General features: G+C 48.5%; 1 protein-coding gene and 1 long non-coding RNA gene across 7 annotated transcripts in view; one reads left to right on the forward strand and one right to left on the reverse strand.

Annotated features, from left to right (window-relative positions):
• Window positions 1–1,714: 1,714 nt before the first annotated feature.
• On the reverse strand, window positions 1,715–4,630 carry LOC125428940. Its single transcript, XR_007243909.1, has 2 exons — window positions 4,514–4,630; window positions 1,715–2,175 (listed from the first exon to the last, which is right to left on the reverse strand). It is a non-coding gene; the product is annotated as an uncharacterized LOC125428940 (long non-coding RNA).
• The window catches only part of LOC125428634 (myosin-11-like), a 31,914-nt gene continuing 14,060 nt past the window's right edge, over window positions 4,051–21,904 (forward strand). The window contains exons 1-6 of one of the 6 annotated variants that reach the window (XM_048489084.1): window positions 4,051–4,128; window positions 11,926–13,864; window positions 14,735–14,860; window positions 17,227–17,322; window positions 18,469–18,582; window positions 20,217–20,354. In XM_048489084.1, the coding sequence (XP_048345041.1) occupies window positions 12,938–13,864; window positions 14,735–14,860; window positions 17,227–17,322; window positions 18,469–18,582; window positions 20,217–20,354 (1,401 nt within the window). In that variant the 5' untranslated portion in view covers window positions 4,051–4,128; window positions 11,926–12,937. The other 5 variants (XM_048489081.1, XM_048489082.1, XM_048489086.1 and 2 more) reach the window with 5 other exon arrangements.

Raw genomic sequence — 21,904 nt, forward strand, 5'->3', positions numbered from 1 at the left:
GGAGAGGAGAATGCTGCACACTTTGAGCCCCCAGAGGTGGAAATTGGGGTATAAATGATTATGAACTGCCGCTTTGGAGTGGGGGGATTCCACCATGCTTTGAAACATTCTTTTTAACCATCACCCCTAAACCTCCTGTGTGATAAAGAATTTTTGGGAACTCTGCGCAACCTTTTCTGGTTTTATTTTAATTTTAAATTGGTTTTGCAAAGAGTTTTGGTTTGCAGTTATTTTTCCATATGGTACTAATATTGCTACTATTTAATTAAGTGAACTCTGACTCATAAAAGATTATTTCAGAATAAGGGGTGATAGTCTTTTAAGGTGCCACTGGGATTTTGCTACAGTCTAGCATGGCTGCCTAGCAGGAATTACCTCCAGTACAAACAATACAAGAGTCATCAGTGGCTTCTCCTAGCCACTAGGTGGTGGTGTTGAGCCATCACCAATTTTACCTCAGAATTTACCTCCAATTTTACCTCAAAGTTTCCCTCCAATTGTCCAACATCCACTTACTTACAATTTGGGAACAGGAGACACTAGAGATGTCTTTCCAGTCACCTTTCCAATGATTTCCTCTCATTTCAAGTTCTTTTTCCCAATCTTAGCTGGGGGCAAGTGTAAGCAATTTAAACTCATATATCACATGGAGAATGTTGTGGGGAGAGGAAGGGAAGGAGATTGTGAGCCCCTTAGAGTCTCCTTATGGTTGAGAAAAGTGGGATATAAATCCAAACTCTTCTTCTCCTACTGAGTGGGTTAGATAACCTGTTTCTCTTCTTAGTATAGTGTCACTATGATAGTGGGCTTTCCCCACTACAGAAGGGAGCTAAGGTAGACTCGGTTCCCTTCAGTGGAGGGCGATTCCAGGCTGTCCCCACAGCAACTGAGTTGGCCCCCTGGAACCACGCTAAGTGGGAGGGATCATCTTGGTGCCTGTTTCGCTCCTCAATTGTGTGAGATTGAGCCAGCTTGTGCTCTGTGAAGAGCGGGAGCCGCTTTTTCTTTTACCAAGTTTTTTACAGTTTACAGTTACGCGTGCGCTTTCTGCCCACCACTTACCTTCCGTTTCTGCGCGATGCCATACAAAGCAACAGCTTCAGTGATTAGTTGAATGGATGAGGTAATGGATTTCGATGCTTCCCAGCCTGAAGCGGTATTGACCTATGTTCTGGCAGAAAAGGTAGCCAGTTCATAACCCTTGTTTAAGGATGCTCGCCAGTTATTGAAGGCGAGGGAGGCGCTGAGACAAAACAATGTTGAGCTCGGTAGCAGTGGGGATTCACGGAGGCGAACCTAGGTAGAAACCAGATCAACTCTGTCCGTGGGGAAAGTGTCACTATGATAGTGACTTAAACCCTACTCATTTCTACTATATCCTCGTAACACCCACTTTGTGAGGACCCTGAGCAGGACAGACAGGGACCTCAGTGGGGTATAATGCAACAGAGTCCATCTCCAAAGCTTCCAATTTCTCCAGGGAACCAGATCTTCAAAATCTGGAGCTAATCCTTGGGTCAAGGGGATCCTCAGATCCTATTTGTAGTCTGGCATCCCTAGTGCGGGACTGGTCCAAATTCACCCAGCAAGCTTCCAGGGCAGATTGGGGATTCAAACCTGGGTCTCTTGGGAGATGCTGTGAATGTGGTGTAGATAATCCTATGAGCACATATAGATGAATCAGTTTACTATGGACGAGTCACACACTTTTAACTTCTGCGTTTCCATTATACACTTTAATGGCTGGATCAACTTTATAACTGTCTACTATGGATTACTGAGATATAAGCACTGAATCCTTGAAAATACTATGACCAAGTATAATTAGCAGTGGTAATTCCAGCAGATTAGAGACCATCAGAGAGGCGCCATGTTTAGAAGACAAGACTAGAATCGGGGAATTCCAGGTTCAAATCCCCGTTCTGCCGTGAGCCTCGCTGGATGGGTGAATCCAGAACTCTTATTCTCTGTGGAAAGGTGGAGTATAAATGCTTTAATTAATTGAACCGTTAATGCATTGTCGAAGGCTTTCATGGCCGGAATCACTGGGGTGCCGTGTGGTTTCTGGGCTGTATGGCCGTGTTCTAGCAGCATTCTCTCCTGACGTTTCGCCTGCATCTGTGGCTGGCATCTTCAGAGGATCTGATAGTAGGAAAGCAAGTGGGGTGTATATACCTGTTGGGAGCATCCAGGGTGGGGGAAAGAACCGTTAATATTAATTAATTAAATGAACCAATAGTGGACAATAGCAGCTGGGATGGATAGTAGAAAGCACTGTCAAGTCACAGTGGACTCCGGGTGACTGAATAAGTGTGAATGCACCTGAAAGCTTATACCAAGAACACTTGGCTGGTCTTGAAGGTGCCACTACTCTCAAACTTTTTAGGGTGACACTTTTTAAAGGAGGGAGAGGGAAGCAAGTAGAGGGCAGGGTCGGAGCTGCACCCAGGGGCCAGGAGGACCCCCCCCCCCCCGATGTTACAACAGGGTAACGGGTTCAAAATATTTAAGCCAAAAAGCTTAAGCCGACAAAGGAATAAAATCTGATAAATATTTTATTCACGCCAACAGACGGGCAAACAGCATCAGGGGAACCACGTGAAATGACAGTGTGTTCTTACTTTTTTATAAGTTACATCAGAATAGCAGTAAAAGAATACACCCCAAAGTTCACCATCATCAATCAATCGCATATGTTAGAAAGGTGGGGTACTTTCCTTTTCTCCCAAAACGTTTTGGAGTTGTCCAAGACCCTTTATTGGAAGGGTGTCAGCACCTGGTTCTTTTGGCCTTAGGAATGAACTAGAACCTTGTTTCTTTCTAATTTTATATAGTCTCTTTGTTGCCCTTCTCCTTAGACAAAGAGCTAAACATTTTCATGTTGCTCTCTTCTGATACTAGCAGAAGGGCAAATTCAACGTGTCTGTCTGGGGGCAGTAATAGCTTAAAAACAGTTGAATTTGCACATTCTGTATAACTCTGAACAAGGGGCATTCTGCTGGGCTATCAAGCTTGCCTAGTAACAGAAAAAGGATAGATTTTCAAGCTTGCATTTTTCTTTGTTCAGCTGCATCATGGTTGCCAACTCCCCATTACAGAAAGAAAGTAATGGGGGGCAAAAGAAAATCTGAGAATATTCCTCTTATGCCTTCTGCGCCTACACCAATACCTGTACAATGAGTTGTTTTTGCGCAGGACAAATTTGCCTGAGCTCTCTCCCTGCTGGTGCTTTTTTTAAAAAACCCAAAACCCAATGGGCGTTTTGCCTGTCCCCATTCCATAAAAAATAAGCCACCTGTGAAAAGGAGAGGGGGGTTGAATGAGAACAAGAACAGAAATCACACCTGCTCCTTAAACAGCAGGGTAAAGAAAAAGAAGGGAGGGGGGCAAGATTCCTGGGTTGCCTGGAGGCCAAACGTGGCTTGCAACCAATTGAAACGGCCAGATCCCCAGACCAAACTTGACCCAACTTTCCCTTTGCAGCCCTGCTCCGTCCTCAGAGCAGATGCAAGTGCCTGCTGGAGGAAAGTTCGGGTGTGAGGATTCAGCAGCAAAAGGTTTACGTGGCTGAAGCTAAAATCAACAAGAGGCCAGGAAGCGGGCGACGTGGCACAACCAGCCTGCAGGGCCACGCCTTGGGCAATCTTTGCCCCGGGTCAGTGGCTACTTCCTGGGCAAGCGCAGATCCTGCGTCACTCCGCCCTCTAGTGGCCGGGTCTGGAAACGGCACGATCGACCGCCCGCTCTGCAACCCGGATTTTTTTAGATGCAAAAGTTTTGGGTGCTGCCCCAAAACAACCCAGGAGGGGTCCTAATCCCTCCCCTCGCCGCCGGCCTCGTGCGTTGGAGGGATCAGCCAAAACAGCCCTGTCGGCAGGACAGACAGGCAGCCCGGGGTCGGGGGGAGGTTAGGCGACGTGGGGATTAGTTTGTGCAAATCCTTTTACTGCGATGCATCACATGTCCCGTTTAAGTGGCTTGTTGCCTGCAAACCGCTTCGCGAGGCAATTAGGACTGGGGAAGGGGGGGATGCCCTTTAAAGGGAAAACTGGCTGGGATGAAGGCACCGGGGTGGGGGCGAGGGGGGGCTGTGTGCTGGAGTTTCTTTTTTCTTAAACCATCAGATCGGTAAGCTGACAAAATAAATGGGGGTGGTTGTTTTTAGCTGGGATAGACTCCTCCAGTTGGAACCTGGGCGTTTTAATCCCCCTCTCTCTTTTTGGTCCGGTTTCTTTGTTTTTGTGAAGAGCAGGGCAGCTAGGAACCCGGAGGGAAGCGGGTTTAAGAGGGGGTGAATGCAACAGGTGAGGGGGGGGGGGATCTAGCAGGACTCCGGGGTCCCTCTGACATGAGCCAGGGGGGGGGGGGTGAGAACCAGGAAGAAAAGGAAACGTGCTGATCAGGTTGGGTGTGTCGATCCCCGCCTCCCCTCCTTTTAGTGAGTGCCTTGCACCCTGACCCTGCTCATCCGGTGCGGCTCTTTACACCTGGAACTTGAAGAGGGGAGACTGACCTGTTGGATTTCTGCCTGTCAAGGACACAGAAAGGCGGTAACCTTCGGCCCCGTGCTGGGCTAGAGCAAAGGAGGAGGAGCCAGGGGGCATGTGCAAGGGAACAGGCTGTTTCGGACAGGCAAAGGCAAGCCGGATTACCATCTGGGGGGCCCTCCCCAGGAGGCGGAGCTGCGGGCTCAGGTATCCTGCCAGGTGCACTCTACACTTTGCTCTGGGTGGAGTAGTGGAGAGGCAACAGGTAAGAGAGAGCATTTGTTGGTTGTTATTATTTTTAAGAGAGATGGATTCTCTCACCCCCTCCCAAGGGGGGTATTTGGAAAGGTAAGCCAATTCTAAATATGCTGGGATAGTGGTTGTTCAAGGGCTAGTAATAAATGAGCAAACGGCTCTGGAGAAAATAGAAAAAGGGGGGGGGGTCCAAGGATGAGAAATATGCAGCTAACCGAGTTCTAAGGAGGGGGTGGGGAGGACTTGAAAGTCTGGGCTTTTTTGTTGCTGTGGGTCTGGGTGAGTTTTGTGAATGAATCCCCCCCCCCCAAATCCAGACTAGTCTAGGAAAAATTCACAGAATCCTGTGGAATTTGGAAAGACTAAGAAGTTGATACTGGTATAAATGTTCATGGGTTTCACCTGCACTTTCTCAAGTTCCTCTGTTCAGGTGCATTGGGGTGTTCAGAGCTTCTGCTACAAAGAAGAAGAGGAAGAAGAAGAAGAGTTTGGATTTATATCCCCCCTTTCTCTCCTGCAGGAGACTCAAAGGGGCTTACAATCTCCTTGCCCTTCCCCCCTCACAACAAACACCCTGTGAGGTAGGTGGGGCTGAGAGAGCTCCGAGAAGCTGTGACTAGCCCAAGGTCACCCAGCTGGCGTGTGTGGGAGTGCACAGGCTAATCTGAATTCCCCAGAGAAGCCTCCACAGCTCAGGTGGCAGAGCTGGGAATCAAACCCGGTTCCTCCAGATTAGATACACGAGCTCTTAACCTCCTACGCCACTGCTGCTCCTACGCCACTGCTGCTCACAAAGAACATGTCAGACTTCCAAGCTGCCCTGGAAACTGGTTCATCTTCTTTTGGTGTTTGCAAATTAAAGAGCTCAGTTGGGCACTTCTGGAGATGAGCACTCAGTCCGTGCCCATGCGGAAGGCTTCGGTGTGTTTGTGTCTCCTTCGCGCCTCCCCAGTAAGCAGTGGCCATCTGCGCCTTTTGTCCCAGAGTTCTCTTTTGAACTTCTTCATCCAAATCCTTGAAGGGAATTTGGGCTTTCTTGCCTGCCTTGCTCCTGGCCACCTGCTGCCCTCTGGATAGGTTTATAGCTGCCAGCCCATCTGTTGCGCTTGGGAGAGGAGGGAGTTTCTTCCTGGATACTTTATCTGTCATGCATTTCTATGTAGGGAAAAGCATCAAAGTAATATGCATTGTTACACACAACAGTACTTTGGTCACATATGTTAAATTGCAACACTATATGGATTCTTATTAAGGTCTGAAACATCTCCGCCATCTCTGTTTTTCAGTATCCAGTCTAATGAAGACTTCTGGAGAGCTGAAAAGCGTGCACACTTTTTGGTATTCGTGGGTTTTGTTTTGGACTGATGTGGCAACTTTCCGCCTGTGTAATCTTAGTTCTGCATATACGTGGTAGGAAACTGTAATTGGCTGTGGTTTCCAAACAATGTATTTGCAATGAAAAACAAACAGTGATGGGACACGGTGTAAGAGCCAGTGTGATACAGCAGTTGACATGTCAAAGTGAGGAAATCTGGGTTCATTGGGTGACCTTGGGCTTGTTATATACATTCTCTTTCTCAGCCTAACCTACCTCACAGGGCTTTTGTGAGTATATAAATGGAGGAGTGTAGAATCGTGTATGCTGCTCTAAGTTCTTGAAGAAAGGGCAGAATAAAAACGGGTCAAATAATGTGACGCTTTCATGCTTTTCCCTGCTCAAATTGCTCCTCTCCCCAAACCATCTTTTAGCAAGTTGATCAGTGTTATGTCTCTGTTTGGAGCAGCAGTGGCGTAGGAGGTTAAGAGCTCGTGTATCTAATCTGGAGGAACCGGGTTTGATTCCCAGCTCTGCCACTTGAGCTATGGAGGCTTATCTGGGGAGTTCAGATTAGCCTGTGCACTCCAACACATGCCAGCTGGGTGGCCTTGGGCTAGTCACAGTTCTTCTGACCTCTCTCAGCCCCACCTACCTCACAGGATGTTTGTTGTGAGGGGGGAAGGGCAAGGAGATTGTGAGCCCCTTTGAGTCTCCTGCAGGAGAGAAAGGGGAGATATAAATCCAAACTCTAAACTCTCTTATCCCGCCCTACCCTGTACTAGAGCACTTCAGTAGAGGAAGTGGTCACAGCCAGAGAAGAAAGCTTCCCCCACAGAGGATCTAATTTTATTTAATTTCTATCTCCTTGTTTTTATGGAGTTCAAAAAAAGTGTGCCTGGAGGTCTCTCATTCATATGGCACAAACTTGACCCAACGCTGCTTGGCTTCAGCGAGGTTGCAGGACTGACGTATTTGAAAAAGAAACCAGCACTTGGATTGGAAACGTGCTTTTTGAAGAGGGTGAAGGCGCTGAGACTCTCTGCACCCTTGCAGGTTAAACCTGTAAAACATGCTCTCTTGGGTGGAGGCAAGCTGGAATTTTCCCCAAAGTTAGAGTCTGCCGGAGTCTCCTTCTGTTCGTATTTGTACTACTAGGGCGTTTTCGTTTTTGAAAAATGTATTTCTTGCCCTGCAGGTATCTCCACTGCAGTATGTTTTGGTGGTTGGTGTTCTTCTATGAGTTACAGACAAAACTCAAGGCAGTGTTTGAATTTAAAGCCCCTGCAGAGCAGTGGTTAGAATCCTAAGACTAGAACCCAAGGAAGAAAAGTTCTAGATCCTCGTACTGCTACGGAAGCTTGTTGGGTGACCTTAAGCCAGTCATTTTTTTAAAAAATAAAAAAATAAAAGGAAACACTTCTTCACACGACGTGTGATTGGTGTTTGGAATATGCTGCCACAGGAGGTGGTGATGGCCACTAACCTGGATAGCTTTAAAAGGGGCTTGGATAGATTTATGGAGGAGAAGTCAATCTATGGCTACCAATCTTGATCCTCCTTGAACTGAGATTGCAAATGCCTTAACAGTCCAGGTGCTCAGGAGCAGCAGCCGCAGAAGGCCATTGCTTTCACCTCCTGCACGTGAGCTCCCAAAGGCACCTGGTGGGCCACTGCGAGTAGCAGAGAGCTGGACTAGATGGACTCTGGTCTGATCCAGCAGGCTCGTTCTTATGTTTCTCTCAGCCTAAGCTGTCTTACATAGTGAGGAAGTCCATGAATACTGCATGAAGGTGGTAGGGTAGAATAAAAGTTTTCTAGATTAGGTTATGCTCTGAGGGACATAAACGTATGCTATACAGGGGAACAGCTGGATTCAAATCCAGTCGCACCTTAGAGACCAACAAGATTTGGGGGGGGGGTATTAGCTTTTGAGAGTCAAAAGCTCACACTCCAAAAAAAAACCTAGTTAGTTTCTAAGGTGCAACTTAACTTTGATTTAGCTCTTTCTTTGCACACCAGCACCGCTGCCCTGTGAAACTATAGGGCAGGGGTCTTCAAACTATGGCCCTCCAGATGTTCATAGACTACAATTCTCATGAGCCCTACCACTTGGCCATGTTGGCAGGGGCTGATGGGAATTGTAGTCCATGGACATCTGGAGGGCCATAGTTTGAAGCTATAGGTGAAGCTATGCTGCAGCCGCAGTGATCAACCTAGGTCTAGCAAGAGTTTTAAACTACAGGATTCTAACTACTTTTAAACTACAAGATTCTATTGCCCTTCTTTCAGAGTCCTCAACATAGCATAGTCTTCCCTCCTTTATTTCATCCTCACAAAATAGCTGTGAGGTCAACTAGTCCCAACTGCGCCAGCACGCTTTGTTATAGGATATCTCAAGAATCATAGTCCGGTTTAGTTTCTGCAGCGTTTACGTAACGGTGATTCAAAAGTTCTGACAGTGAACCTGTACAATTAAATTGCAGAGGGGAGGAAAGGAATGCTAATGCTGAAAGAAAACCGTGTCTTGTTGAAGTCTGCCCAGAGAGCCAAAGGCTGAGGTGAGATCCGAACAAGGATCTTTATGGATCTCACTTTTAGCCACTGTACTCCAGCGGCTCTCCAAAATGAGGTGTCATAGAACCAATCTACATGTTTGTTTTTTTAAATTATTGTCTAAATGAGTATCCTGCCTATAACCAGATCTCTAGGCAGCGCATTAAAACACCACAACATCCAATCCAATCCAATCCAAAAACCTTTATTAGGCATAAACCAGAAGTACCATGCATTCCAAGTACAAAAACAGGATCATTGTTATATATCATGTAGAACATGGATTAAAAATGTAGCGACTGCTTCAGAAATTTCTACATTAGGGCTGTTCAATAGCTTAGACATTTTTAGTTTGTCTGAGAGAAACATAAATTCTAGAGGTAGTAAAGCTCCCAGATCGGTTCTAATATCATTATACCTCGAACAGTAAAGCAGGATATGAGGGACTGAGTCCATAGCGTTGGGACAGTACCGACAACAACGCTCACTTTGTGGGATGTTAAGGAAACGACCTTGAAGATAGACAGAGGGGAATGAGTTGCACCTTGCTCTGGTCATGACCCATCTGCACTTATAATTAACAAGCTGTTCTAAATATACAGCAGGGCTAGATTTTGGGGGTGTGATCCCAAAGTATAGAGGGGAACAGGAGCTTTGTGCAGCACTCAGGAGAGATTGGTATTTTTTTTTTGCACCACAACATACAAAAGTTAAAATCCAAGCCCTACACCCCCACCCCCCAACCAGTGGCGTCATAGAGGGGGCATCCAGAGAGACTAACCAAATGCCTGGGTGAAGAGCAAAGTCTTTACCAGGTGGTTAAACCCATAAAGGATAGGTGCCTGGCGGACCTCCAAGAAGAGATTGCTCCAAAGTCCGGGGGGAATGGCAGAGAAAGCCCTCCCACATGTCCCCGTATCTCAGCAGGGGCAGGTACCACAAGGAGAGGATCCCCCTGTGACCTCAGTGCCAACGCAGGTACATTTGGGCAGGTACATATGGACGTCGGCATTCCTTTAGGTAGGCAGGGCCCAAGCCATTTAGAGCTTCATATATTAACGTCAACACCTTGAATTGGTCCTGGAAGTGAACTGGGAGCCAGTGTAGTTCCTTGAGGACCGGCGTGATGCGCCTCCAGCCAGATGTACCAGCAAGTCGCCTAACTGCAGCATGCTGCACCAGCTCCAGCCTCCAGATCGTGTTCAAGGGCACCCCCACATAGAGCTCCTTATAGTAATCCAATTGAGAGGTTACCAAAGTCTGGAACACTGTGACCAGGTCCCCTTTGTCCAAAAATGAGTGGAGCTGGCATACCAACTGGAGTTGCTGGAAGGTCCTCCTGGCCACCACGCTGTCACCTGAGCTTCAAGGAACAGTGATGAATTCAGGAGCACCCTCAGGTCTTGCGCCCAGTCTTTCTAGGGCAATACAACCCCATTCAAAACTAGATTCCCCTCGATCTCATGGACTTGGGAACCTGGAACACAGAGAACCTCCGTCTTGTCTGTATTCAGCTTCAATTTATTGGTCCTGTTCCCGCTCATAACTGCTTCCAGGCAATGGTCCAGCAACATGGAGCACCTCTCTGGACTCCAGTGAAATGGAGACCTATTGCTGAGTGTTGTCTACATATTGGTGACACACAACTCCAAATCTCCGGATGATCTCTCCCAGCGGCTTCATATAGATCAGGGGTCTGCAACCTGAGGCTCTCCAGATGTTCATGGACTACAAATCCCATCAGCCAATTGGCCATGCTGACAGGGTCTGATGGGAATTGTAGTCCACGAACATTTGGAGAGCCGCAGGTTGCAGACCCCTGATATAGATGCTAAACAGCATCGGAGACCAGCCCTAGCCCTGGGGAAATCCACAAGGGAGCTCCCAGGAGTGTGAGCACCTGCCTCCCAATCCCATCTTCTGGAACCGACCTCGGAGCTAGGAGAAGAACCTCTGTAGCACAGGACCCCCCATCCCCATTCCCCAGAGTCGGTCCAGCATAAGAACATAAGAACAAGCCAGCTGGATCAGACCAGAGTCCATCTAGTCCAGCTCTCTGCTACTCGCAGTGACCCACCAGGTGCCTTTGGGAGTTCACATGCAGGATGTGAAAGCAATGGCCTTCTGCGGCTGTTGCTCCCGAGCACCTGGTCTGCTAAGGCATTTGCAATCTCAGATCAAAGAGGATCAAAATTGGTGGTCAGAGATCGACTTCTCCATAAATCTGTCCAAGCCCCTTTTAAAGCTATCCAGGTTAGTGGCCATCACCACCTCCTGTGGCAGCATATTCCAAACACCAATCACACGTTGCGTGAAGAAGTGTTTCCTTTTATTAGTCCTAATTCTCCCCCCCAGCATTTTCAATGAATGCCCCCTAGTTCTAGTATTGTGAGAAAGAGAGAAAAATTTCTCTCTGTCAACATTTTCTAACCCATGCATAATTTTAGACTTCAGTCATATCCCCCCTCAGACGTCTCCTCTCCAAACTAAAGAGTCCCAAACGCTGCAGCCTCTCCTCATAAGGAAGGTGCTCCAAGTCCCTCAATCATCCTCGTTGCCCTTCTCTGCACTTTTTCTATCTCTTCAATATCCTTTTTGAGATGTGGTGACCAGAACTGAACACAGTACTCCAACTGCGGTCGCACCACTGCTTTATATAAGGGCATGACAATCTTTGCAGTTTTATGATCAACTCCTTTCCTAATGATCCCCAGCACAGAGTTTGCCTTTTTCACAGCTGCCATGCACTGAGTTGACATTCCCATGGAACTATCAACTAAGATGCCCAAATCCCTTTCCTGGTCTGTGACTGATAGCACTGACCCCTGTAGCGTGTATGTGAAAGATACAGGCAACATACCATGGTCTGTGGGATTGAAAGCCACTAAGAAATCCAGCAGAATCTTCCCTTCACTAAACCATGTCCTTCCCAGGTTCCACCAGGTGTTTCCTAATCCAGAGTTGGTACCCAGGTTCCACCAGGTTCCACCAGGTGTTTCCTGATCCAGAGTTGGTACCTCCCACCCAGCATGGGTTTTGTGTGAGAAAACTGCTTGTGGGGAAAGCAAGAAGCCTCCCCGCCCCGCAAGACTGTCTTGAGCCTATTTGAGTTCTCTTCATTTTTTAAAAGAAGCAGGTCGCTGCAGCTGCCGTGTAGCTTCGGGGAACATGTAAAAACACACACACAAACCAGATCGCGTGCATTTGGGCTCATCAACTCTAGGATGTAACCAGGCATGGTATGTATTGGGGTGGAAGGATTCCTGTTAACTTCCTTTCTCTGAAACAGTTTTTTTCCCTGTTCTTTTTCAGGCAGTCATCCAAAAGATGGGATCTGGAGAAACCAACTAAATTTTCAGTTGATCAGCACTGACCATTTTTAACGATGTGAAAGATTCGCACTGGGCACTATTTATAGAAAATAATCTACATTCCAATACACCTACTCCACAACCCATATAATTTCTTGTTTTGCAAGAGTAAGACTCTACCAGAAAAGGGAGAAACTAGGTGAAAGAAATTTAGGTTTCAGTTTCCTTGAAATGCCACTTAACAGATTTCTTGGATATATTCTTGATTAGTGGCATGTATCGCAGCGGAGGGCAGGTGTCTAAATAGTAATCTGGAACAGGGTTCATCATTTAGCAGCCATGACTAATTTAAATAGATGTTGAGTCTGATTCTGGTGTGGTTAATAATCACAGAACAGATATTTTTGAGATTCGTGTAGTGATCACAAAAGAACACCTGGAGACGGCAAAAAATCAGACTGTAACCAATCCACTGTGGGCATGCAGGAACTGAAAAAATAAGCTCTAAACTAATTATTTACATGTTGACTGTAGATGTTGCTCAGGTCTAATCTTCCTAAGATTAGATAGTTGTCCTCAGTTTGTATCCTTGAGTATCTAGAATCTGGTATTAGAAAGAACCAAGAATTTCCCTATGCTAAAAGCTGACTGAGGGGCATCCAGAGAACAGTATAGTTTCTGGATTCAATGAGGAGACAATTTAGAGGTCAAATTCAAGTAGAAATAGAATTTAGATTGATTGCTAGACGCAATCAATCAGACAAATGATGTGGATCCTGTAATCGGGACGCTAATCTTCAAATTCTAGACTGTGAAAAAAATACAAGGTTTGACAAACTAGTAACTCAAATCCAGAAACATGAACTGCGAGTGAGCGGGCTCTTGGATGTGTCGGTCTGTAAAAATTCTAGATTTTGCTGGAACTTATAACTGCTTAGAACTACGTGAGGAATCAGAAAATCTGAGGAGGACCGAGAAGTCAGGATTTCCTTCTTTTCCCACCCCCTTGATTCATGGATAGCCCCAATAATTTCTGCCGCCTTTGCGGGACAGTGCTGCGTGGGAACCATCGGCGATGGTTGTTCAGTCGCAGTGGCCGCAACACCCGCCCTGACCTGCTGGTGGTGCTTTCGTACGTACTCAGCCGAGAGGCTCCGTGTCGTGGCGATGGGCGTGGGGAGTTCTTGTGTGGAAAATGTGCGCAGGCATTGAGTCGGATATACCGCTTTGACACCGTCATTACCCGGGTGCAAGCCCTGTCCATTGACCGCCTGCAGCGCTTGCTCTCTGAAAAAGACCAGCTTGCCCGCTCCCTGCGTTATATCCATGCGCAGCGGTTCCCGGATGCGAGTGACTCTGTGTCTTACACAGGACAGGAGATATCGGCGAGTATAGCAGACTTGCCACATGTGCGTTACCAGCGCCTACTCCAGGACGACATGGCCCTCTCTGAATACGAATGCTGGGCCAGTGAAGCTGACAGTAGCCCACTGAGCACGCCATGCCGGAACCGCCGATGCCGCAGCTGCCACGGGCTCAGAGTGGAGGACTCGGATTATGAGTGGGTGTGCCGGACACCTAGAAGGCTCGGTTTCTTGTCTCCTGGCTACCCTCTGTGCCGAGACAAGTCCCAGAGTATGCCCACCGTGCGCTACGCTGGATCTCGGGCCTCTGTTCGGTCGCAGAGTCTAGGGGATGCAGAATCGTGCTCGATGTTATCGCTGGACACCCTGCCAGAGTCGGATTTGGCTTGGGAGGCTCTGAGGGTGCTGAAGGACATTAGGAGAAAGCGTCTCAGGGTGCCAGAGGGCAGCAAGATCCCAGTCCTCGTAGGGAGAGCCCCCAAGGACAGGAACGGGTCCACCCCTCGTAGGGAGAGCCCCCAAGGACGGGAGGTGTATGAAGAAATGGAGGATGATTTTATCCCAGTAGAGTCAAAGGTAAGAGGCACAAAAGAAGGCAGAGTTCAGTGTGGACCTTTGGTCTGAATAAAGACAGTATATTCACTTGCTTTTTGCATCCTCTGCATTAGACATAGGAGCAGGGCCACTTTTTGTGACACCGGTTCCAATTTAATTCAGATTTGGAAAAGGAGGAAAGCCAAGATGAATCCCTTAGCATAAGTGATATTCCCTAAGCCTGTGTGTCCTCCCTTTCCTTTCTCTGATATTGCTGCTTTAGACATCATCTCTGTTGCCTCAAGCAAGGGGTGCACCCACCAACTCCGGGGCCCACGCCAGCACCATCCAGTTCAGTTTTAAGGCTGAACTTGTACAGTGCTGTGTGGGAACCATCGGCGATGACTGTTCACTCGCAATGGGTGCAACACCCGCCCTGACCTGCTGGTGGTGCTCTCGTACGTACTCAACCGAGAGGCTCTGTGTCGTGGCAATGGGCGTGGGGAGTTCTTGTGTGGAGGTGGTACAAGCCCAGAAGGTGGTACAAGCCCAGAAGGTGAAGCCAGGCACCTCTTGTGCCACTGATGGCTAAGAGAAAAATGAGTCCTTGGGTTTCATGGTGAGAAGGGAAAGCCACCATCTGTGGACACCTGATCCCTGGCAATCCACTCCCAGTGGCGTAGCTTCCACGGGGTAGGGTGGGAACAAATGCCCCAGGCAGGCCCCTGTTTGGTCATGTGGGGGCAGAAAATTGCCCCCGCACCCCTCCACCTTTCCCCCTCGGCCGCTCCTTCAGCCATTTTACCCATTTTGCCCCACTACGCCTTTGTGTACTCCAAACAATAATCTGACAAATTCCAAAGCCTTATCTCCCCAATCCAGTATATTCTGTAACCCACTTCCTTCCTGAAGCTCCAAGGTCAGCAGGTCCTGTGCCAAGACCTCGGAGAGGCTTTTGAGAACCTGAAGGCCCGCCTGGAGGCAGCTGAGGAGGAGCTGAGAAGCTTTCGGGAGAACCAAAGAGAGGACTTGAGCCAGGTAGGTTTGCTTTCTATGGTGCCTTCTGCTATTTCCTGTGAGGCTGGGCTGCAAAGGATGTTGGGACGCCAGTGCCGAATAGCTGTGGCAAAATGGGAATTTTAGTCAGGGCAGCTCTTTTTAAAAAAAATAAAATTTATTGAAATGTGCATGATGCTGGCAGGGGATTATTGCATGATGCTAGCAGGGGATTATGGGAACTGTAGTCCATAACATCTGGAGGGCCGCGAATTTGACACCTATGCCATATTTGGTTACAATACCACACATATATCTAACATTAGAACTCTCATTTTATGCAACAAAATGAAAAGACTTCCTTGCTGTACTTCAGGAGTAATTTTCCTTTGATGATTCATTAATCCTTCCTTAATGGATAAGTTCTTTGATCAACTTCAATAGTATTGTTACATTCCTAAGTGCTTTGTACATTTGTGTTTAACCCTTTCAATCTATCTTTAAACTTAATTCTGAGATTAATTAATCTATTACATATCTATTTCCTAACGGGCAGCTCTTTATCATTCTAGGGCAGTGGTTCTCAACCTGGGGGTCGGGACCCCTTTGGGGGTCGAACGACCCTTTCACAGGGGTCGCCTAAGACTCTCTGCATCAGTGTTCTCCATCTGTAAAAGGGATAAATGTTAGGGTTGGAGGTCACCACAACATGAGGAGCTGTATTAAAGGGTCTCGGCATTAGGAAGGTTGAGAACCACTGTTCTAGTGGGACAATCCACGCCTGTGCAAATTCTCCCGTTCTGTCTGGTCTTGCTCTGTATCCGGTCATGTACAGGTGGGCAGAGAAGAGAGGACACACCTCATGGAATGTTTTCACCAGGTGAAGTGAGCTCCCAAAGGCACCTGGTGGGCCACTGCGAGTAGCAGAGAGCTGGACTAGATGGACTTTGGTCTGATCCAGCTGGCTTGTTCTTATGTTCTTAAGTACAGCCCTTTTTCTGACTGTCTTACGAGGCTCAAGAAGATGCTAAAATATGCATTCGGGCAGTCATGGCCGCCCCCAACACCAGTTCCTGCAGCATTGTTTGCTGTGGAGAAAAGCTCATCTCCTCAGACGACACTTCTCCTTTGTCGGCCAAAGGACTGCGACACTGGTGCCATTTTCCTTTCTTAAAAGTTGCCTCCTCATAATGGAAATGGACGCTGTTATCAGCTAACCAGTGATTCTTGGCTCAATGATGGCATCTGCTCTTCGTGGCAAAGCTAGCCTAGCTTTCCTTCACGTGACGCTGTCATGTATTCAGATCTCCTTATGTGGTAATGATCCCATTTTCAGGGCAGATCTGGAAAGAAAGTTGTGGTTGTGTAACTCCAAGTCAGGACCATGAACTCTGTCAAGAGAGGGGGAGATTACTCCGGAGGGAGATGCAATCATAACAATATTGCATCCATTCATGAAAATGGTGATCGTGTTTACACCTGAAAGAAAATAATTCATGAATTTAAAGACAATTATTCAGTCACCGGTTTGAAGTATAACATCTATGACAAGAGACGGCGGGTAAAGGTTTGTAATGCTTTATTAGGGGTGAACTGTTTGTGAGAACGATGAAAGGAGGGTTGTTTGACTACGGACCACCCCCATTGGAGATATTTATGGCAGGGTAAAGATTACACATTAATAACGAATTGCATTTTATGTATGTTTATACACTGAAAAAATATTTGTAAACCATACTGAAGCCACTATTACGCTTTTAGGCATGGTTTTTTTTGATCCGTATTTGGTGAATGCTGTTGGGGAGCACCACTTACTCTATTCATTAGAGCGAACATGCCTCAGTATTATTTGCAGTGGCAAACATTTAGCTCAAGAGGAGCATCAGTGACGTAGTGGTTAAGAGCAGGTGAATTCTAATCTGGAGGAACCGGTTTGATTCCCTGCTCTGCCGCCTGAGCTGTGGAGGCTTATCTGGGGAATTCAGATTAGCCTGTGCACTCCCACACACGCCAGCTGGGTGGCAGGCTGAATGCGGTTCTTCTGAGCTCTCTCAGCCCCACCCACCTCACAGGGTGTTTGTTATGAGGGGGGAAGGGCAAGGAGATTGTAAGCCCCTTTGAGTCCCCTTACAGGAGAGAAAGGGGGGATTAAATCCAACCTCCTCCTCCTCCTCATAGCACTACTGAGATGTTGGCTATACTGAGTGTAAGTGTCTGGCCCAAGGTGAATTTCATGGTCGAAGAGTCTCCCAGATCATAGTTTGATGCATTATCCAGTATGCTGCCACACAGTGTCTCCTACTGGCATGTGCCGTTCTAACCTTCCAAGTCTTACGTTAGATCTGCTTTTGACTCCAAAGATGGGAGAGGACGGAATATTTCATTGTCATTCTGTCTCTGTTTTGTAGGAGGCTGGAACTCCCCCTAAGATGGCCGTGGGTAGCCAGGAGCGGGTGATCCGACAGCTGGCAAGGAGCCTAGAAAGCAAGGAAGGGGTGTTACAGGTGAGAGGGGGAGAGAGGAGCCAAATGGCCGTTGCAGGGTGCAGACTGTTAATATTTATTATCCGGAGAGAACCTCAAAGGCTAGACACTATACAGCAAATTGTTCAAAAAGGTACAAACTGTAGGGTTGCAGTCCAACAAAGACAAAGGCGGGAGCCCGCCCCCCCTCCCCCCCGAAGTCAGCGGTCTGAATTCTGAGGTTGCTCAGAAAGAGCAGCAAGATAGTGTCCTTGCTGTCCTCACACCCCATGGGGGCTCTGACCAGCAGAGTCAAAGGTCACAACTCATTTGCATTGGCTCATGAAACAAGAGATGAACAAAAAAACCACTATATGGGACTGCCTTTCCTGCACTCGACCTGTTCAGACTGCAGGCGGGAAACTTTATGAAGGGGGACCAACATGGAAAAATAAATATCCCCACCTGTGGAATGTTAGCCAATCAGCGAGGAGCATTCTCAGCAAGCAGCTAGTTGTCTGGGTGCACAGACTTTCTTTTTAATTCTGGTGAAGGGAATAGGATGCAGGAGACAGGGCGAAGAGTATCAGTGAGCAGAAGCGTACCAGGGGCAAATGGCGCCCGGAGACAAATTGTCTCCAGGACGCCCCCCACCACCCTAGCTCCACCCCTGATGCTCCCAGGCTCCACCCCCAATGCCCTCAACCCTGCCCATGTCTGGGACATGGGCAAGGTCTAGGGCAGGGGTAGGGAACCTGCGGCTCTCCAGATGTTCAGGAACTACAATTCCCATCAGCCCCTACCAGCATGGCCAATTGGCCATGCTGACAGAGGCTGATGGGAATGCTGAACCCTGAGCTATCCTGGGCTCCTGGGATTCCCTAATGGTATCTAGGGTGCCCACCTCCCCCCCAGACTCCCCCTGCTGGCTGGGTTCTCAGCCGGCAGCTGGCAGTCTCTTCTGAAGAGAGGGGGGAGTCCAGGGTGGGGTTAAGGGTGCTCGTCGTTTTTTGTGTGCCTCGGATGGGGTCGAGGCACGCGAAAACAATGAGGCATCAGGACTTCCTGGTCACGTGGGGGCCCAACCCAGTATGGCAACCCTGGAAGGGAAGAGATGATATGAAACGTTCTTGGGAACGCAAGGAAGTGCTCTGGCCTCTCTGACGTGAAGCCTCTTGCCTCCCACAGGATTGCCTGGTCCTCTTGCAGTCTCTGGGCTCTCCAGGAGGGCAGCCCTTCATGTTGGAGGCTGTGGTGAAGCAGATGACCCAGCGCCTCAAGGAGAGAGACCAGGCTTCAGAGGTAACTTTCATGATCGAAGGGAAGTCACTGGCAGAGGTGTATCTAGGGTGGGGAAAGGCAGGGTACGAGCCCTGGGCACCACCACTCAAGGGGTGTTGACCTGCATCCTGCAGCCTCTGGAAACAACTGCCCCCTGGCCTGCCCCCAAACTCCATCTCGAGTTTTGGGCAGGCAAGCCTAGTTGCTAACCAGGCTCCTCACCCCTGCTAGCCAGTGTGGTGTAGAGGCTAAGAACAGGTGCACTCTAATCTGGAGAACCGGGTTTCATTCCCTGCTCTGCCACGTGAGCTGTGGAGGCTTATCTGGTGGACCAGATTAGCTTGTGCACTCCAACACATGCCAGCTGGGTGACCTTGGGCTAGTTCCTTCAGAGCTCTCTCAGCCCCACCCACCTCACAGGGCGTTTGTTGTGGCGGAGGGGAACGGGAAGGAGATTGTAAGCCCCTTTGAGTCTCCTTGCAGGAGAGAAAGGAGGGATATAAATCCAAACTCTTCTTCTTCTTCTACTCCATATGGAGTTCAGGGGTGAGGACAGTTGAGCATTGAGCCCATATGGAGTTTGGGGGCAGGGTGCACCTGTGGATGCCGGGCTTGACCTGGCTGAGTCCAGCTTTAAAAGCCTGCAGTTTTAAGCTCTACCCAGCCAGGCTAAGCCCAGCGGTAAACTGAGCACTCAGTCTGACCGACTCCAGTTGTATACTGCTGAGCCTCCGGTATAAAGCTGGAGCAGGTCAGACTCAGTTCAATGCTGAGCTCAGCCTGGCTGGGTCAAACTTTAGTTTGGAGAGGAGACATCTGAGGGGGGATATGATTGAAGTCTATAAAATTATGCATGGGGTGGAAAATGTGGACAGAGAGACATTTTTCTCTCTTTCTCACAATACTAGAACCAGGGGGCATTCATTGAAAATGCTGGGGGGAAGAATTAGGACTAATAAAAGGAAACACTTCTTCACACAACGTGTGATTGGTGTTTGGAATATGCTGCCACAGGAGGTGGTGATGGCCACTAACCTGGATAGCTTTAAAAAGGGCTTGGACAGATTTATGGAGGAGAAGTCGATTTATGGCTACCAATCTTGATCCTCCTTGATCTCAGATTGCAAATGCCTTAGCAGACCAGGTGCTCGGGAACAACAGCCACAGAAGGCCATTGCTTTCACCTCCTGCGTGTGAGCTCCCAAAGGCACCTGGTGGGTCACTGCGAGTAGCAGAGAGCTGGACTAGATGGACTCTGGTCTGATCCAGCTGGCTTGTTCTTATGTTCTTATGCAGTCCCAGGGCCTGCAATTTTAGCTGGATCTGACCAGGTCAAGCCAAGCATCGAACTGAGCACTCGGTCTGAGTAACTCCAGCTTTATCCTAGAGCCGGTCAGACTGAGTGCTCAGGTCAATGCTGGGCTTGGCCGGGTTGAGCTTTAAACTGGAGGCTGGAAGCTTAAAGCTTGACCCAGCCGAGCCCAGCATCGAACAGGTGCCCTCTGCCCCTCAACTCCACATGTAGTTTGGGGGTGGGGCGAGCTGTCGTGCTTGCCTTGGCTGCCGTCCTCAACTAGACACGCCTCCGGCCGCCGACCTGGAAGATTCGACTTGGAACACGGCAACTCCTGGCTCTGTCTTCTCATCCTGTGCAGAAAACTCTTTCCAGTCACTTCTTAGCGCTGGAATCCCAGCAGCGGGAGCTGCAGCACCTTCAAGAGGCGATGAAGGACAAAGATGCAGACCTGGCCCGGCTCAGCGCAGCTCTCCGCACGGGGGAGGAGACCATGCACGTATGAACGGATCCTGGGATCAGGGTGGGAAGGGTCCTGCGTAAAGGACACTGAGCGTGACAGGTTATCTTAACTGTGCAGTGTAGGAAGTGTAATTTAGGTTCATGTCTGGCCAGTTTTTCTGCTCTTGTGAAACTTTGGCCAAGGCCTGGAACAGAATCTGAGCATTTTGCGCCCCTCCCGCCCCGAAGCTGTTGGAATTCAAGAATCTTGGCCTCTTAAGCAGCAATTAGATGGCAGATCCAATAATTTAGCAGAGTGCACGAGGTTTTCATGTGCGAAACAGCAGAGTCCCAACCAATCAGTGTGTGCCGGGGATAAACAACTCAAAGCCTTCTGTCTGTTCAAACTAATCTACCATGTTTGTTGTAGGAAGTCTATTTCTAGATAGGGCAGAGTGAATGTAGTTTCCTAATCTAGAATATCTAGAATGGAGGGAGATCCAGGATCTGCACCTTGCCCTCATGGTGGCAACATAAAGAAATGTGTGGATGCAAGTGGAAGTGTGAAAAGAAGCAGGAAGGAAGGAAGTTTCCCCAGGAGTAACCGTCTACACATCAAAGGGAGAGTGCAGAGGTGGGATCCAGCAGGTTCTCACAGGTTCCCGAGAGTAGGTTACTAATTATTTGGGTGTGCCGAGAGGGGGTTACTAATTGGTGATTTTGCCACGTGATTTTTGCCTTAGTTACGCCCCTCCTCTCAGCAGTAGCACGCAGAACTTCAAGCAGTCTAGCAGGAGGTGCACCGGCGTACGTGGCAGCCTGCGCCTGCGTGCATTCGTTTCCTGCCCAAGGACTGGCACAGCAGCTGCGCCCTTGCCACAGCTGCGCCCAGGAATGCCTCGCCCCCAGAATACCCGGCCACGCCCTCGTTGTGCCCCGCCCCGTCCCATTGACGCTACGCCACTGTTTGAATCCCACCACGGGAACCTGTTACTAAAATTTTTGGATCCCATCACTGGGAGAGTGTCATAGCAGTAGATAAAGGATGCCCTCTGCCTTGACCCCTCTGTCTCTCTGACTCTATGGTCAAGTTCCTCTTTGAAGTCTGAGGTCAAGAGACCGTCACTCCCGTCATAAGCTACAGCCATATAGTTACGTAGGCTCATTGCTCTGCTAAGTCTACTTGCTTGCCTCATGTTTTAATGCAGTGGTGGCGAACCTTTGGCACTCCAGATGTTATGGACTACAATTCCCATCAGCCCCTGCCAGCATGGCCAATTGGTCATGCTGGCAGGGGCTGATGGGAATTGTAGTCCATAACATCTGGAGTGCCAAAGGTTCGCCACCACGGTTTTAATGTGAAGAACAACATTGGCCCTGTGTGGGATCATGAGAAATGAAGTCCCTTCTTAATTTGAGCTCTGGGCCTTGCTTGTGCTCTGGTTCCATCCTTCCATTATGGACACGCCTTCTCCATTTTCTTTTCAATATGTCAACAAACTACTGTGTGATGTCTTTACTCTTTTTCTGCTGCTCCTCGACAATAATTCCTGTGGGATGCTTTGCAGGCAGACGTGTTTTTCATTGATATTTTCTCGGTTTTAAAAG

This window comes from Sphaerodactylus townsendi, linkage group LG03 (assembly GCF_021028975.2).
Source record: "Sphaerodactylus townsendi isolate TG3544 linkage group LG03, MPM_Stown_v2.3, whole genome shotgun sequence".
In the NCBI taxonomy this organism is placed as follows: Eukaryota; Metazoa; Chordata; class Lepidosauria; order Squamata; family Sphaerodactylidae; genus Sphaerodactylus; species Sphaerodactylus townsendi.